This window comes from Nicrophorus vespilloides, unplaced genomic scaffold (assembly GCF_001412225.1).
Source record: "Nicrophorus vespilloides isolate i.1.1-1 unplaced genomic scaffold, Nicve_v1.0, whole genome shotgun sequence".
Classification (NCBI taxonomy): Eukaryota; Metazoa; Arthropoda; class Insecta; order Coleoptera; family Silphidae; genus Nicrophorus; species Nicrophorus vespilloides.
The window spans coordinates 78,905-96,722 of NW_017100087.1; the positions used below are offsets into that span (position 1 = coordinate 78,905).

The following is a 17,818-nucleotide window of genomic DNA, read 5'->3' on the forward strand; positions in this document are numbered from 1 at the left end:
TACCCTTTGATTTATTTGTTATGCAACATAATTGCCACGCGCCATAAATTTTGACTTCTCCCCCCATTTTCTCTAGCTCTAATATATTAGGCTCCATCCCTATTTATACGTACAATTCTGGGGGGGCAATAAATATTTCTGAAGCTTATGAAATACCAGGACGTGCAAGGATCATTGAACTATTTATAGATGTTACCGGATGTATCGAATACCATTTGAATATATCGGCGGAGGGTTTTTGACAGTATAACTTATGCATAATTCAAAAGAGTGTGTGAAATTGAATTCATTTTCTTTTTAAATTTATTTTTTATATAATGATCACTTTCTGCGCACGATGATTTTATCGTGGTCCGTCTAGACAGGAAATTATTGTGTAAATTGGGTGCGTTTCTGTAAAACTCGATTTCTGCAAATTAAAAAGGAAATTACTAACCAGGCGCATCCACTCAAAAAAAACCTCTCATACATTAAACTTTATGGGTGCATTTTTTCGTTGCAGGTGATTACAGGGATCTGAAATTGCCACCTTCTGCGTTCCAGCAAGTAACTGAATTGATTCGGAGAAGTCCCGAGTTCACGATTTCTGCATGGCTGAGGCAGGAAATTGGGAATATCGGAACGATAGTTAGCTTCGCCGATGAGAACAAGCGTTTCTTGGAGCTTCAATCCAGCGGCAGGAAGAACGAGATTCGCTTGCACTACACTTCACGTGTAGACTCCAAAGTGTATGTGGAGACTTTTCATTACAAATTAGATGATAACATATGGCATCATGTTGCCTTGTCGGTGAGCGGATCGCAGGCAGAGCTGCTGGTAGATTGTCATCCGCTTTACAAGAGGCTCCTAAGACCCGGCGCTCCCGACAGAAACTTCTCCAGTCCTCAGGAATTATGGTTGGGTCAAAGGAACAAGCATTATTACTTCAAGGTATCTATAAATCCAAATTAATAACTTTCTATTATTTATAGCTTTTTAATTTTAATCTTTACAAAATGACTTTATTAAAATTAATCAATTTCTTAGAATCAATAATTAACATTGATTTTATCCACTTTATTAAATCTATTGGTTTTACATGGAATTAATTTAATTCAAAATCTTTGTACCATGTAAAAAAATGTTCATTTAAATTCATATTTTATTTAACGAAACGTTTATCAGATTAAGTGGAGAACATACAATTTCATTTTACATTAATTACAAAATCAATAATTAATTTGATTACAAAAAAAATATAAAGAATATTTATATATAAATGTGACAATAATTATTATTTCATTTATTTTACATATTTAATAATTATTTAATGTATATAATTAAATGAAAGGTATGATTTACTTTATCAATTTTATTGTGGATTCGGGTTGGGTTAACATGAATATAGTTTCAATGACTGATTTCATTTAGTATTGATCGGTTTTAGCATGTTTTTGTTAATTATTCAATTGAACTGAACTCGTTTTGGCTATTATATGGATCCATGCATCTGGTTCTCGATTTTAACACATTTCACAATCATTTGACAGGGAATGAATTATTGGAAAAGCCATTAGCAGCGATACATTTATTACTGTCAGGTCAACGTTGCATTATATATACACCTACATTTTTTTTTTACTTTGAACGCTGTGAAAAAGGTCTGGAAAACCGTGTTTGCTCGAATTAATTACTGAAAAGTGCGCGCACAGTCAATGAACTGTTACCACAAATCCATAACACAGAAATGCAAGTGCTTATTAGAACATACGTATTTGCTTTGGTAATACGTTTAAATTTTAATTGTTCAAAAAAAAATCTAAATCATTCTTTTAAAAAATAAGTATGTTCAGGTAACTTTTCAAGTTTTGTTTAAAAAAAAATATGATATTGAACCAATTAAGATATAAAGTAGATTAAGATAATCTGAAATGAATGGTTTGGAGGTTGAAACCACGAACAGTTCTAGCAATAAGAGAAGCAATTTTATAGCTACAATACTTCAACGCTGAATGGAAAAAGTGTGCTTCGGCTGTAATACAATTAAAGAAATCAAACTTTTTCCATTTTAGCTCTTGAAGTTCCCACATTTTGTAGATTCCGGTTTGGCAAACAAATAAGCAGTAAAAGTCAATAGCCAAATAAAATTTTATTTCATTTATTATTTGTTCGAAATGAAATTAACTATAAATCTATATATTCTAATATATTTAATAAAAACTTTGATAACAGATAATATATTTAATGCACTAATTAATTAAATTCATTTTGCATTTTTATAGTATATTTACCGTAACTTGTTTTTCATGATACTATTTGCCTGTAGTAAAATATACAAAGTTTAAATTATATTTCTATTATATATTTTAAGTTAATGCAATAAATGAGAAGTTAAATATTTGAAGATGGTATATGAAAATTTTGCAGGGTAATTTATTTTTTATTTTATATAAAAAGGGTAAAATACAATTAAAAAAGATCAATGACAATATGTGTAGGATATTTAAAGTTTGTTGAATATAATAATATATTATTATAAAAAAAATGTTCGATTTATTGATTTAATAATAGCATATGAGCTAAGTGGTGAATGTTTTTAAGTGAAGACGCCAATGTAAATGGATTCTTGGATGAAGTGTTGAGAGCTTGATGTTCTGTGTTTATTTTTATGGTGGAGTGGTATTGAAGTGTTTATTGGTTTGTTGCAGGGTGCGATGCAGGATGTAAGACTGATTGCTGGACCCCACGGATACCTCTCCCTCTGTCCGAGCCTCGATGCGACGTGTCCGACATGTGGTCAGTTTTCGTTGTTGCAGAGCACCGTTCAGGAGCTGACGAAGCATCTTAAGGATCTTTCCGAAAGGGTATATGGACTACCATGTAACGTCCCTTATGCGTTCAGTACACTGTTTTGATTGTATATAATTCTCTGTTTTGCAGTTAGTAGCAGCTGAAGGAAGGATCAGCAAGGTAGAGGAGTGCGACTGCCAGAAATCCTGCTGGGTCAACGATACGGTCAGAGCGGACGGCGCAAGATGGCATCAAGGTTGTGATATATGCACTTGCGTGGTTAGTACAGATCCTAATTTTGAAATTTACAGATTAATGCTTACGAATGTTTGTTTCTGTTGCAGCAAGGGGAAGTGCAGTGCAAGCACGTGGATTGTCCATTCTTAAATTGCACGAATCCCGTTAACAAGACCGGCGAATGCTGCAAAACGTGTCTCAGTTAGTTATGCCACATTACTAGAGTTTAACAAAATTATTTATATTTCTCTATTTTCTTCTTCTCCTTAGAACAGTGCAAATTCAGGGGGGTGTTCTATGATCACGGCGATCAAATGTATACGGAGAAATGCGTGCCATGCAAATGCTACGATGGCGCGATGAAATGTGTGTACATGGATTCCAAGCAATCGTGCCCGCAGCTCACCTGTCCACCTGAGAAACAGTACAGCGTTCCTGGAGAATGCAAATGCAAATTTTGTGCAGGTCAGTCACCTAAGCTAACGTTAATTAATTAGTTAATTAACTAATTAATAATTTTATAAAAAAAATGTGCTTCTTATTAATGCTTATACTAAAATTGAACTAACACTGCGTGTTGCATTTGGGTTCTGCTCGCTCGGATTATTTAACAGAGGTTGATTACTGCGCTAAAGGACACATATGCCATTCTAACGCCTCTTGTCTAAACCTTCAAACTACTTCTGCTTGTCATTGCGATCAAGGCTTCCAAGGAGATGGACATTTATGCGATGGTAATATAACAAACAATATTCTAATCATAACTAAACTGTTTTCATCACATTATCAATATCATTCCATATATTGTGACTAATATTCCTAACATGTAACTAGACGTCGATGAGTGCAAACAGGAAGGAGGTTTGGATGGTCACCATTGCCACCTCAACACGAAATGTGTAAATACTATTGGTTCCTATACGTGCGAGTGTCTGTCCGGCTATAAGAGGGTGGATAAATTCAATTGCATCGAATTAGATGAATGCATCACCGGAGAGCAGAACTGCGATGTCAATGCTAAATGTATAAACACTCAAGGGAGTTACCATTGCGTGTGTCAAGAAGGCTACACCGGCGATGGATATAATTGCAGTCGTAAGCTATTTCTTCGGAAACATCCTTAACTGGTTAATACGTTCGTACTTTGTAGCTGTTTGTGAGCAGACTTGCTTGAATGGTGGTGTATGCCGAATACCCGGTAAATGTTCCTGTCCCAATGGATACACTGGTCCGAGTTGCGAAAGAGACGTGGACGAATGCAGCCTGAACTTGCACAGATGCACAGATTCTTCCATTTGCGTCAACATGATCGGCTGGTATTATTGCACCTGCAAACCAGGCTACAACAGCACATTCGTTAATAATACTCACGGCACATCTTGTCAAGGTATTCCCAAAATTAAATACATACGTATTCTTGCTAATATTCGTTAATCATTTTATAGATATAAATGAATGCAAAACTAATTTACACACATGCCATGAATCGGCTGAGTGCGTAAACAATATAGGAGGTTACTCCTGCAACTGCACCAATCGCATTAACTGCCGATTAAGCTGCATGTTTGAAGGTACAGAAGTAGCGGATGGGCTTTCGTTATCGCCAGCAGGAAAATCTTGCGAGAAATGCACTTGTAATGCAGGCGTCATGAAGTGCGAGGAGCCGAAATGCAATTGCTCTTTGCCGGATAGCAGCAGGGACAAATGTTGCCCACAGTGCGACCCAAGTTTGTCGTGTAAGCATCAGGAGTTACCGAATGTCGTTCTTATGCACGGAGAACGTTGGTCCTACCAGTGTCAGACGTGCGAATGTCTTAACGGCGAGGTGGATTGTTGGGATCTAAAGTGTCCACAATTGCCTTGTGCAAATCCCATTCAAGATGAAGGCGGATGCTGCCCAAGATGCGGGGACGTCTGCTCCTCCGTTGGTAATAGCTCAAAATCGGGAAACCCTTGCATCATCAAAGGAAGACTGTACGAGTCCGGTGCTCATTTCACGGATCCAAAAGATCCTTGTACCGAATGCAATTGCCAGGTGAGTCAAAATAGCCAAATACAACAACCTATTATAGTCCCATCTGAAGATTAAAGTTACATATATATATTAATTGAAATTAAACTAGATATAAAATCCTAATCTTACTCTGAGAATGCCTTTTGTATTAATCTACCCGATCAGGTACAGTGATTGTCATATAAGACTAACAACTAATAAAAGAAGCTTGTTTGCATTTAGCGCTTTAGAGGCGCAGGTTATTTTTATTTTATTATTTTAAGTTTGTTTCATTTCGTTTTTTAGAGCCTTACATGTCTCATCGATACATTTTACCATTCATTCTTTCATACTCATTTCATTCTAATTGAACAGTTCAAGAACACCCATTTAAATTAATAAACGATGCTCTTCTAATTTAATCTCAATCCACGTTGATATCATTACATTCAATTCGGCGTAGTTTGGGATTAAACCGTGTGTGGTACTAGTACTAATTATAAATACATAGCATGGCTAGCCTACTGGGTAGTGCTAGATGCTGGCTGCCTGAGGCGGGCTAAGCTAGGCAAATACTAACAATTAACACTACCTTCCCTTCCAGGTGCCGTTCTGCGCCCAACTGGTGAGCAATGTCGCGTGTTGTGTGCATCGGTAAACACATCACTCTAACTACACTGAAAATAAATACAATATAACAAAAACTATATACTATATACACACCTCTAGTAGTGCCTGCCTCTAAAATATTTTATTATTATTATTTAAATTCTATTGCCTGACATATTCCTCTTTAACTTTTCTATTCTTTTATTTTCAGTAGTACAATTGATACATTTGAAAATAATTTTAATTCACATCACTAATTCAAGAAATAAAAGGATGAATCAAATTATTTTCATCTGCTTATATCAAAAAACAGACAAGATACAAGAAATACATGAATATATGGTAATCAAAGCATTACGTTAAATATTTTTGTATTTCGAACAATTACAGACACAGCACTCTATAGATGTGTATTTACGTAATATTACTTGCATGTTTAGTATTTAGTTTTTTTTTATTATTTTGAATGTGATATATTTTAATGAATGTGTGTGTATGTGGCATGTGCATTTGATGAACTAAATTAAATCTCTTTGTTTTTTCTATATTTCTAAACATACAATTTACTTTAATTTATGAAAAGATATAATGCACTCGAGGTATGATTGACCATTTTATCTATATCAAATAATTTCATTTTTGGATGATAATTCGTTGGGTTAAGAAAAGACTCGCCGAAACTTCTAGCCAGAGCTTTGTTCAAATTTTAATAATTCAATTTTTTATGAAAATTAATCATCTCGCCTTTTTTCGTTAATGAACAACTATTTATTGAAATATACGATTAAATACTGTTTTTATGGAGGTATTTGCGAACTTATTTTATTTTAGATTTCGCCTTCGTTTTTTTTATTGAATTCATCAAAATTTTGCTTAATAGTTTTATATTGATTTCATTATTTTTTTTTGTGGCTTCTGGCAATGAGTAGCGCTGTAAAATCGGGAATGTATGTTCCAAAAATGAAATTTCATTTGAAATTCACAAAAGTCTATTTTGGAACACAAATAGATGAGCACCAGACGTTCTGGCACCAAATTTATTTGCGATCAGTAGAGTTTGAAGAAATTGCACTCTCCACGCTAAGAGAACGAAAGAAAAAAATATGCAGAAAATGTGGGAGTGCTATGAAAGAGAGCGAGCAGGAAGGTGAGAATGGAATTAGTTTTAACGTTCGGTTTTGTTTGTTTTGTTTCCACAGGACGGAATGCTTTGCTGCAGTTATAGTGTCCATTGTGATGACAATACGGCACGTACAGTGGGATATGATGGTGTGGTGGCCTCCTCCGTGGCCTTGGCTGAACTCAAAACTGGTGACTTTAATAAACAATATAGTGCAGCTTTTAGAGTGGCTAATAGTAGTGACGATGTCTTCGACATCAGTGACTCGATGGGGTTCAACAAGACTAAAGGTGTTGGTAAAGGGGGTTGAGCCATTCCGGTGAGTGGATGAGTGCAAAATGGGACAATCTCTCAGTCTTACATTCCTGATTCGGACACTAAATATTTTAATAATTATTACTAAGTGGTGCAATACACGAAACACACAACACACAAGTATGGAAACACCTACATCAATATTGAAATGGATAACAACAACAACTACAGCAATAACGACATCAACAACAACCAAAACGAAACGGATATCTACTATATATCTCTCTTTAATCTTGCCTGATGCTTGCTAGGTGTGTCGAATAAAAAAAAGATAATTAAAAGTCTTCCTAGTCTTTTTAGGCGGGCCATCGATTAAGTCAGCTTGTTCAACATTTTCAAATAACCCAATTTAAATAAATGAATTTAAATATATATATATATAGATTACGTAAATTTATTATACTGTATTGCCGGTTGTAATTTAGTGAAATTAACAACACGTAGTATGTGCCTTCCATATAGAGAAAATATTAAATTTGAGATCTACTACTTCAAGGAAACGCACATACCATTTGTTGGACAGCGGAATTATTCTACAGATATGTATAAATGTAAAATTTGTAAACTCTCTACTTATAATTTTAAAAAAAAGACGAAGAAGAAAAAGCAAACGGAAAAGAATATATCTCCAGAACTCTAGTCAAAGCTTGCCATGGGATACGCAAGCTAGTAAAACGAAAATAAGTAACACACAGGCTCTTGGATATAATTAATAAAGCAACAACTTCTAACAAGAAAAAAAATGAATAACCACACACACACAAACACACTAATGGAAGCATATCTAGCTAAAATTATGTTAAACAACATCAAAATTATTGCAATATTTAAATTGTGATATTGTTCAATGAGACTAATAATTGTATAACTTTTTTCCATTAAACAAAAATTGTAATATTAGTTCCTGCGATTTTTGCGCTTGTTGCCTCAACAACTCTATTCAATAGGCAACTGATTTAAACAATAAATTGAATAATGATAATAAAAAAAAACTATTACATGATGTACTTAGCACAAATGGTTATATAAATAATAATAATAATAATAAAAGAATGAAAATAATAAACAAATAATGAAAATTTTAATAGTTAAGGTAGGACATAAAATCTACACTATATTCCATAGGCGAAAAAGGACACTATTGGTTCGGCCGAATTAATTTTGACGTTTATTTTAGAACAAAAAATTCTTTTGGAACTGCTGTGATAAACAACAAATTTCCAACGAGCAAAATTAATTCGTAGAACGAATATACAGTTATATTTATTTTTTTTTCTGGAATTACATGCTTTTTGTAGGCATATTGGGAAGAACATCTATAATATTGCAAATAAAAGAAAAAAAACCTAATATATGTATATTAAATTTGAAAAAAAAAAACAACGAAAATAAAGCAAAGTAATTAAGTTGTATTTCATACATTGAATACTTTACGCTGCAGTAATTTATTATTATATTTTAACAAATATTTTTTTTTTACATAAAACTAAAGAATAATTAATAATATAAAATCACTGTTGTATATAAAATAAAAGAATGAAATGAAATTAAATTGCTAAAAGTATTGTATTGTTAGATATATTATTATTAATTAGTAATATTAATTAATTGGGCTAAAAAGTGGAATTTTTTAGAGCACATGATTTTTCAACTTTTACACTCTCGATCAGTATTTCGAATATTTGTTTTCGTTTAATTGAATAAAAACAATGATAAGCTGAAACATTCTTGATATTTTATGTCTTTTTATTGGATGTACACTGTTACAATGTCAACTTGCTGAAATATGTATCGAAATCAAAAGAGACGAAGAGAAGATGAAAAAAAAAATATGAATAGCAAACAAAACAAAGTATTTGTATTATATTTTATTTAAACCATTTTTGTGTTTCTAATTTAAATGATGAATATTTTTACTGTACAAAAAAAATGAAATAATAAGAAACATTGCCATAACCCTTTGTTGTAAAAGAATGTGTGCCAATCATTATTACAAATAAATTAAAAAGGATTTATGCTTTTTATTTTGTTTCCTTTTTCTACGTAGTTCGACATTAACATTTACCTTTTCCCTTTATTTGTAATAAATACTTTATAAGAATAATAAACAATTGTTCCGAGTTTTATTTATATTGTGTATCAAGTATATATTTGTTTATATTATTTTGAAAATATTTTATTTATAATATAATAATTCCCAGCTTCCTTGTAATTATACCTTTTAGGAATATTCCTCCGTGCGAGGATATCCGGCTGTTTTTTGTTTTAATTTTACTTAATTGCAATTGCAGTAAAATTATTTACTGCTGTTAAGGTATGTTTCTGGAGAGAATGGTAAACAACAAGTTGAAATAAAGCAAAAACAATTTTAAAAACCGAACTTTCCGGAATTCAGCACAACCCGTGTGCAAGGAAAAACCTCGCAATGATATTATATTGTATCATAATTCTATATACTTCAACGTTTTCTGAACCTATCAAACAATTTATAGACGTTGTTAGGGAAACCCTAGTACCCTGCAGCTGCCTATAAAGCTCTTTAGAGGCTAGTAGGTTATTGACACACGATAAGAACATGTGATCCAGCGACCCGCAACTACACCTGTCTGAGTCCACCCAACCAACTCTGGCCAGGTGCACCGGAGCCCGCCTATAACCGCACCTCGTGCCACTCAACCTTGCAATATCCGCCTTTCTGCTGAATCCCAGCCTCTCGAACTACTGTCTGTCCTATTGAGGCCACAGTATAGGACTCAATTATATGTGCTTTCGCTACCATTCCAATCCTGAAGAGGCCCTAATATATGAGAAAATATCAATCTGTGGCCAGCTCATCCGCCTCCTCGATTTCTGGTATTCTCTGGTGCCTAAGCAACCAAAAGAACTTAAGATAACACCCGCGTCTTAGAAGGCATCTAATCTTGGATCAAACACAAACAACCCAGTGATTGGCCTTGATGTTGGTAGCGTGACTAGCTATGGAGTATATGGAACTCTTTTTCTTAAATTATAATGAGATTTATATCAATTTATTATTAGTATAAATCTCTACTCTATTTATTGGCCTTATTTCTACCCCTTTTCGTTTATCGGCCCTCACTTTTTTTTTTTCAATTTTACTTAGACACATTACTTGCACGTGTTTGCTTTGTTCTTCAAAACGGCTAAATACAAATGAGCGAACATAGACAAAAAAGTTTGAAATTACATAAAAATGTTTATGATCGCAAAGTAAATATTTGAAACATTTCCGAATAGTTCAGAATTCAACCAATTTCGTATGAAAATCTTCTTCTATCCAAACCATGCATACAATGCCCTACAATGCCCATTGGCCCATACCACTCGTTCAATTTTTACCCTATCCTGTGCAGCCCCTTGCTATATGTATCTAATAGTTGGCACTCTTGACATATTTTATGGTTCATACCATGCATAGTGTGGAAGCAGCATTATAGTAAATTACAAACAAAGGATTGAGACTCTGTATAAACTTTAAATAAATGAAAATGCTGTCGTGCAGGTTGTAACAACAACTGTTGACCTCAAGATATTAAATCAAAAGGATATATACGTATATATATATACCCAGAAATCAATAATATACATGTCAATGTTGGTATTACTACTAGAAGACATAACAATATTTAATACTTTTAGTATTGAACGACCTGACATTTAGTAAATTCTATTTATCTACTGTTGAATATCATTTTTATATATTTGAAAGAAGGTTTAACGTTCTAAGAGCTCGCAACTCCAGGTTTTATATTTTTTATTAACTGCATGTTATTTTGTCACAACACATTTGTTTGAATTAAATATGTTAGGAAAGTATTGATATAGTAAGTATTGTATCATTACAATAATAGTACGTCTTTTCTTCAATATTAATCATTAGACAAATTACATAACTTATTCTTCTATTTACTCTAACTATTATTGCTGACTCTATCGTTATATAAACTATAAAGGTAATGCGAATATACTTGCTGTATCGATTATCTATTACATAGGAACATTGGAAGTTGTTTGTTTTTCTTCATGTTTTTTATTTATTTTAATAGTAGACATAGCTTATTTTAAGAAGTTTACCTCGCACCTGGCTACAATATTCTACAGGTAAATATATATATATTAATTTAATGTACGTTTTTTTCGTTAAATTAAACAATTTACTATAAAATAAGAAAATTAATAAAAGTAACAAGTTTAAAAAAAAAACATGTTAAGAATATTTCCTTGCGTTGGCAATACTTTTTGCAATGGAAGCAATGCTATGACAGCATTGACAGTTTGTTCGGAGGCGTCATCCATTCCATTGTTTTCTTGTGTATAAAAAGTTGTGAGTAAATAAAGAATTAACCAATGTACAAGTAAAAGTTGGGTTCGTATGTTTTGTGAGTGAATATAAGAACACTCCAGAACATAATGTATTATAGACACCGAAATTATTAGGTCACTGATCTAATTACAAGGAGAAATCAGTTGACATTGTAACCAAGGATTTTAACCTAAGAAAAAAAAATGGCTGATCTACTGAATTCAGATATCTTTATGCAGGAATTGCAGGACTTACAGGAATTTGCATCAGCTGCTATGGCAGAGGAAATCTTGTCAGATGTAAAACCTGCTATCGAGACTTTAAATAACATAGTCTCAGTGATTCCCTCAAGTGATTTTAATGAGCAACAGGAGAAAGAACCAGAAAAGTCTCCACAAGCAGAAGAAAATTTGGGACAATCCATTGAAAGTCCCACAACAGCAGAAAAGGAATCATTCCATTTTAAGTGTATTTTTTGTGAGCAATTGCTAAGTGCTAAAGATGATCCGAAGATATTGGAATGCCTCCACAATGCATGTGGTAATTGTGTCAAGCAAAAACTATATGAAGGTTCAGTTGATGCTCAAACAAGTTCGACACACCACAAAGGTATTTATTAATAGTATTTTAAACTTATTATATTAAAAAAATTTAATTTTAGGATTTCAATGTCCAATCTGTGGATATTTCATGGAAAGAAAACATTTAATAGACAATCAGTTTCTGTTGGAAGCTACAAATAATGACGAAATAAATAAATTAACGGATGTGAAATGCAGCAATTGCTCTGACGATGCTTTAGCAACAAGTTGGTGTGTTGATTGTGCTGAGTTCATTTGTGATAATTGTGTACAAGCACATCAAAGATTAAAAATTACAAAGGATCATACAATTAAAGGAAAGGAAGATGGCATTATAAATAGTCAGAACAATGTTAACAATGCAATTACGTATTTATTATGTGAACAACATCCTAATGAAAAGTTAACTTTGTTTTGTGAGAATTGCGATAAACTAACATGTCGGGATTGTCAGTTAACTGAACATCGGGATCACAAATATAAATTCACACATGAGATTGCACATGATTCTAGATCACAAATGCAAGCAATGTTGAAAGATATAACGTAAGTTGTTTTTGTGGATAATATGAGAAACATAAGTAACAATGTTTGTTTCAGATATAAGAAAATTTTATTAAATAGTGCCATGCAAGTAATTGAAGATCGCCAAACATTAATATCTAGGAAAAAGAAGGATCTTGTACAGGAAATTACAAATCTTGTAGTTCGGTAAATATTGTAATATTGTTTAGTAAACACATGCATAAATAATTTATTTAGGTTGACACACACCATTAATGTGAGGGGAAAACAATTGGTTTCAAGATTGAATGAAGTTTGTGATACAAAACAGAAAACTTTAGATGAGAAGAAAGTTGCATTAAATCATTTGTCTAAGATTACTGATCATTGCATTGATTTTACTCAGAAAGTGCTTGAAAATGGCAGTGATAATGCTTTGTTATATTCAAAGAGACATGTAACATGTCATCTACAGAGAATTAAATCTCGCAGAGCAGATATTCCAAACCCAGAGGTTCCAGTTCGAATTAATTTAGCTCTTGATAGGGTACCAGATCTAGTTAAAGGTAATTAAACTTCTTTATTAATGTACAAACTAATGAACCCCTTCAGATAGATTTTTTTATTTTGTATTGTAAACATAAGTAAGGTAAGTGCTGAAGATATATAAAGTTTCTGGGATCAACAATATTTATAATAAGGCATTATATTTTGAGCAATCATGTATATTTGATTCTGAAGGGGTTAGCAGAAATATTCATATTATCTAATATGTTTTGTTTTATTTTATGTTTGATAACTCTTCACCCTTTAGGATTAAATAGCGGTAAGAAACTTTTTTATCGGGTTATTAATATAAACAGGTTAATTGTCACCTGCAAAAAGTCCTATAGAAATAAATCTCCTTTTAAATTTCTAGATAAACTAATAAACATTTTTGTTATTATGATTTAAATAGTCATTAGAAATTGCAAAAGTATTGATAGTTAATTTTATTTTCAGTTATTTCGAGTATTGGTCAGATTATAGTAGATGGAAAAGTATTTCCCTCGCAGTCTCCATCTCCGAACTCTATGCCCCCGCAAAATTCACCAAATCCAATTCAAATGATTTCACAACAGCAGGAGCACGCTGTACAACAACCACAGCCTCCGCCACCTTACACTCAAACTAGGATGCTGACACCATACGGACAACAGCATCAATATTCATCATCAATGAACAGAAATTTACGACAGACCAGACCCAGCTGTGGTCCAAATCAAGGTAAACATTTGTCAATAAAAATATATACTTATTCTAATATTCTTAATTTGTAGGCCAAAGCCAAGGTTTAGGTCCTATGGGTGGAATACCACCAATGGCACTAACTCAACAGTTAAATCAAAATATGCAAAGATTGCCAATGCATCGACCAACATTAAGACCTATTCTACCGAATCTGCAATCTAGGATACACCCCGCCACTGGGATAAATAATCAACAAGTAAGTGATCATTTTGAATTATAAAATCAATTTAATAAACAAATTTAGGTGACTTCGTCAACACATCCACAGGGAATGATGCAAGATAGAAATAATTTGCGGGGCTTATTGCAACCTAATGGTAATGCGGTGTATGTCCAAACTGGGCCAGGCCAATATCAGGCAGTACAACCGCAATATGCTCAACAGTTCCAAAACCGTTTCAATACACAGCCATTTCAGCGACCACCAATGTATCAACAGCAGCAGCAACAACAGCAAACGCATCAACAACAACAACAACCACCTCAGCGACTTCAAAATATGCCATTGAGACCTGCTACTAGGGATTTTCAAACACCGCCTCAGCAACAACAAACACAGCAAATGCAACTTCAACAGCAGAGAGCTCAGAAATGGCACATACCGCAACAAACAAATGAAAATAGAAATATTTTATCAACTTCGCTTACTATGCCTACATTAAACAATAACTTTAAAATAATGCTAAAATCGCAACAACCGAATTTGTTGGAATCTAACAAAAGTTCTGTAACTTCGACGATACCAAAAACCCCAAGTCCGAATCACCTTCAGGGAGCAGCAGAAACGCGTATGGATAAACTTTGTGCAGATTCTGTGAATGATTTGATGGCAACCATCGCCAAGTTGGATTCTAATGGAGTTCAGGTTCTCGCTGAAAATAGACCGAAAACGGGTAGTTCACCGCACGTAGACAGCTCTACAGGAGACGCATTAACGAGTGGAAAATCAAAAAATGAAACAATGGAAATTGGAAAAGATGATCCCAATGAAGATTGGTGCGCTGTGTGCATGGACGGCGGAGAACTAGTCTGTTGTGACAAATGTCCGAAGGTATTTCATCAATTTTGCCACATTCCAAATTTGAGCGTCGAAGAAAGCGATACATGGCAATGTCTCTTGTGCATGAATTTCGCCGACGTTCCTGATACTAATGAAGAACACGTGGAAAATGAACTTACACCTAGGCAAAAGAAAGTGGCCGAAAGAATTATATTAGAATTATATTGTCAGTATGAACCTAGCCTTCCTTTTAGAGAAATTATTGGAGTTGAGGTAAGTTTCACAAAGAAAAATTTAAATATCATCTAATATCTTACTTTCAGAATATAAATTACCATGAAATTATTAAGAATCCAATAGCTTTAGATACGGTTAGACATAAGTTAGATTGGTCTTCTCCTAACCGATACGGATCCCTAGAACAGTTAGTAAAAGATGTTCGTTTAATGTTTAAAAATGCATATACCTTTAATGCAGTAAGTTCATACAATTTTCATTATTTTATTAAGATATTTAACGAGATTTTTATTCACGTAGATCGATTCACAAGTATATACAGATGCTGCGAATTTGGAGAAATTCTTTGATGAGCAATTAGAAAAATGGATTCCAGAGTATGCTTATGACATGTTGGAAGATGAGAATATTCAACCGCCAAATAAGAAATACAAAAGGATAATAAGTGATGATTAACATGTATGTTCCTGGTAATTTATTCAATCCATGATTACTAACTCCATTTATTTTATTTTTTGTAATTATTAAAATCATTTTAACCGTTTTAATATGTATATAGATTGATTTATATATTTATAAATAATTTACTATTATATTGTTCGTTTTTTATTATTTTTGTTAGGTTATGTTTTTGTTAAATTTTCAATATAAATTAGTAGCATATAGCCCTTAAATACGAAGAAAATCAAAAACAGACATATGACCTTCCATATGATTATATTTTTTTAACTAGTATAGTACAGATATTTCATTGTAGTTTTCAGAATGTTAGTTGAACTGAAACTAAATTGATCTACATTATATTTTTAATCATATTTAGATGACCAATTTATTATATATAAGTATTTTTTTTAATAAGTTTCTTTTTTTTAAATAATTATTTATATATGAAACGAATTAATAGAAATATAATTTTTATACCAAATTATTTTTGTTTATATTATATTGAAAGGTTGAAATAAAAACAGTTACAATATTTAATATATCTTAGTTAATAAATGAGATTCCTTCATAACATTTTTAAGAATGGTAAATGAAATGTAAATTTAAAAATAATAAAACGTTACATTTGAAGAAACACTGGTTTATGATTGTATATAAAATTAAATGAAATGAAATATATGTGTTTTTATTTAATTAACAAAATGAAATTATTACATTAAAATCTATTTCATTTTTGTTCTTCCTCCTCTTCGTCGTCGTCTTCTTCATCTTCTTCCGTAGATGACTCCTCAGATTCGTCACTATCATTGTAATCGGACTCATCTTCATAGTTGGTATAAGAAGAAGTACCGTAGCTGTAGCCAGCATCATCGTCATCATCATCGCCAAAACCAGATTGGCCTTGCCTACCGAATTTATGACTACGAGTCGACATACTAAGGTCTTTAGTTTGCGAAGTATCATAATTGCATTTAGGACATGGTATAGATTTGTTCTTTTCATACTTAAATCCTTTCCTCCTAACATGATCTTCACAGTAACAAGTCTTGCAACGCAAGCAAGAATATTGCCCCAACTTATTGCATGATTGACCTTAAAATATCAAAATGATAGTAAAGCAATTATAGTATTTATAATTAAATTCTTACATTTATAGTTTTCAGATTCAAGCACCTGGCATGAAGCTTGATGTTCAAATTGATCATCTTCACACAAAAATGAATCACAAAATGAACATTTGAACAATCTACCACCATGATCCCAAACTCCTCTCTCACATTCAATGCATACAGCATCTTGCAATGGACAAGTGCATGCATGTGTTTGCAGACATTTACGACTGTGGCATACCCAGGCTTCACAAAAATCGCAAATTGCACCCTAACAAAATTAATATTTCATTATAAAATTCATTACTGCTACCTATTTTTATACATACCACCATGCCTAATCCACTGGCATGTATACCCGCATGCCTGATAACACAATCACCACCCTTCATACATTTAATTTTGGCACACTGTGCACATATTGGAAGTCTTTGAACATTTTGACAAAAATAACAAAATGCACGGCTCCTTTGCTTCCTAAGTATGAATTGCAAGTTATGTTAATAGTATTATATTAGTATAATGATCAAAGCAATTTTTCAATTATGTACCTGTGACATTTATCGCATTCCATACTTGCATTACATGGATGTGTTGCAATTGGCACATTTTCTTTAGCATTTCGAATTTCCTTCTGCCTCATTTTCATCTTATCAGCTTTCTTCCTTTGCCCTGTTTTCTTTTTTGGCATCTTGGACTAATACTGTTCTAGACAGTCACAATTGGAAACAATTAAACTACTCAAGATTGGACCTACTGGTTTTTTTACAATTCTAAAAGCCTATGAATGCGTAAGAGAATTCGGAAGATATATAACGATGTATAAGGTTAAAATTGGTTAAAACAGTGGCAGGGGAAATTGCAGGAAACTTGCTTAAATTGGACAAATCCTGTCAAGTCAGACGATGCAAGTCGAATTGAGTTCTTCGATATTAAGAAAGGCGGCGCTTTTGCTTTCAACTCTGAAAATTCAGTTTTAATGTCTCAATTAATTGAAAAAGTCTTTTTACGTAAAAATAAGTATTTTGTTACAAAAAAATAACTTGTTAGTTAAATTCAATACTGTACTATCTAGTATAAAATAATATAAATAATATGTTAATTATATTAAAATCTTGTAAATATAACTATTTAATTATATAATAATAAACGCAATGTTTAATCTGCAGTAAATATTTGAATAAACAAATATTGACAATTCCGGAAAGTCAAAGTTAGGCAATTTATTATACAATTTGTATTAATTTAAAGTCATAAAAGAAAGTATAAGATACATAGTATTTGTA

The 17,818-nt window shown here is 32.6% G+C and overlaps 3 protein-coding genes across 8 annotated transcripts in view; 2 read left to right on the forward strand and 1 right to left on the reverse strand.

The window, feature by feature from the left end:
- The window catches only part of LOC108567316 (protein kinase C-binding protein NELL2-like), a 27,342-nt gene extending 18,911 nt beyond the window's left edge, over positions 1 to 8,431 (forward strand). The window contains exons 3-13 of one of the 4 annotated variants that reach the window (XM_017927701.1): positions 503 to 930; positions 2,688 to 2,843; positions 2,920 to 3,048; positions 3,114 to 3,207; positions 3,277 to 3,471; positions 3,621 to 3,740; positions 3,841 to 4,101; positions 4,157 to 4,393; positions 4,452 to 5,041; positions 5,604 to 5,653; positions 6,808 to 8,430. In XM_017927701.1, the coding sequence (XP_017783190.1) occupies positions 503 to 930; positions 2,688 to 2,843; positions 2,920 to 3,048; positions 3,114 to 3,207; positions 3,277 to 3,471; positions 3,621 to 3,740; positions 3,841 to 4,101; positions 4,157 to 4,393; positions 4,452 to 5,041; positions 5,604 to 5,653; positions 6,808 to 7,051 (2,504 nt within the window). In that variant the 3' untranslated portion in view covers positions 7,052 to 8,430. Of the gene's footprint in view, positions 1 to 502; positions 931 to 2,687; positions 2,844 to 2,919; positions 3,049 to 3,113; positions 3,208 to 3,276; positions 3,472 to 3,620; positions 3,741 to 3,840; positions 4,102 to 4,156; positions 4,394 to 4,451; positions 5,042 to 5,603; positions 5,654 to 6,807 lie in introns of all 4 variants that reach the window. The other 3 variants (XM_017927702.1, XM_017927705.1, XM_017927704.1) reach the window with 3 other exon arrangements.
- Positions 8,432 to 10,717: 2,286 nt separating this feature from the next.
- On the forward strand, positions 10,718 to 15,516 carry LOC108567315 (transcription intermediary factor 1-alpha). 3 transcript variants are annotated; one of them, XM_017927700.1, is made up of 11 exons: positions 10,718 to 10,806; positions 11,607 to 11,976; positions 12,029 to 12,494; positions 12,549 to 12,659; positions 12,711 to 13,018; positions 13,267 to 13,278; positions 13,455 to 13,718; positions 13,772 to 13,938; positions 13,987 to 15,015; positions 15,066 to 15,218; positions 15,280 to 15,516. In XM_017927700.1, exons 2-11 carry the CDS (start codon positions 11,643 to 11,645, stop codon positions 15,433 to 15,435), a joined length of 3,000 nt encoding a protein of 999 aa, XP_017783189.1. In that variant the 5' UTR covers positions 10,718 to 10,806; positions 11,607 to 11,642; the 3' UTR covers positions 15,436 to 15,516. The 3 variants fall into 3 exon arrangements, with proteins under 3 accessions (XP_017783189.1, XP_017783187.1, XP_017783188.1); XM_017927698.1 differs by lacking the exon at positions 10,718 to 10,806 and having other exon boundaries at positions 11,242 to 11,976; XM_017927699.1 differs by lacking the exons at positions 10,718 to 10,806; positions 13,267 to 13,278 and having other exon boundaries at positions 11,243 to 11,976.
- Positions 15,517 to 16,131: 615 nt separating this feature from the next.
- On the reverse strand, positions 16,132 to 17,441 carry LOC108567334 (zinc finger protein 330 homolog). Its single transcript, XM_017927731.1, has 4 exons — positions 17,084 to 17,441; positions 16,862 to 17,009; positions 16,572 to 16,803; positions 16,132 to 16,515 (listed from the first exon to the last, which is right to left on the reverse strand). The coding sequence occupies exons 1-4, from the start codon at positions 17,221 to 17,223 to the stop codon at positions 16,151 to 16,153; spliced, it is 885 nt and encodes a 294-aa protein (XP_017783220.1). The 5' UTR covers positions 17,224 to 17,441; the 3' UTR covers positions 16,132 to 16,150.
- Positions 17,442 to 17,818: the final 377 nt, after the last annotated feature.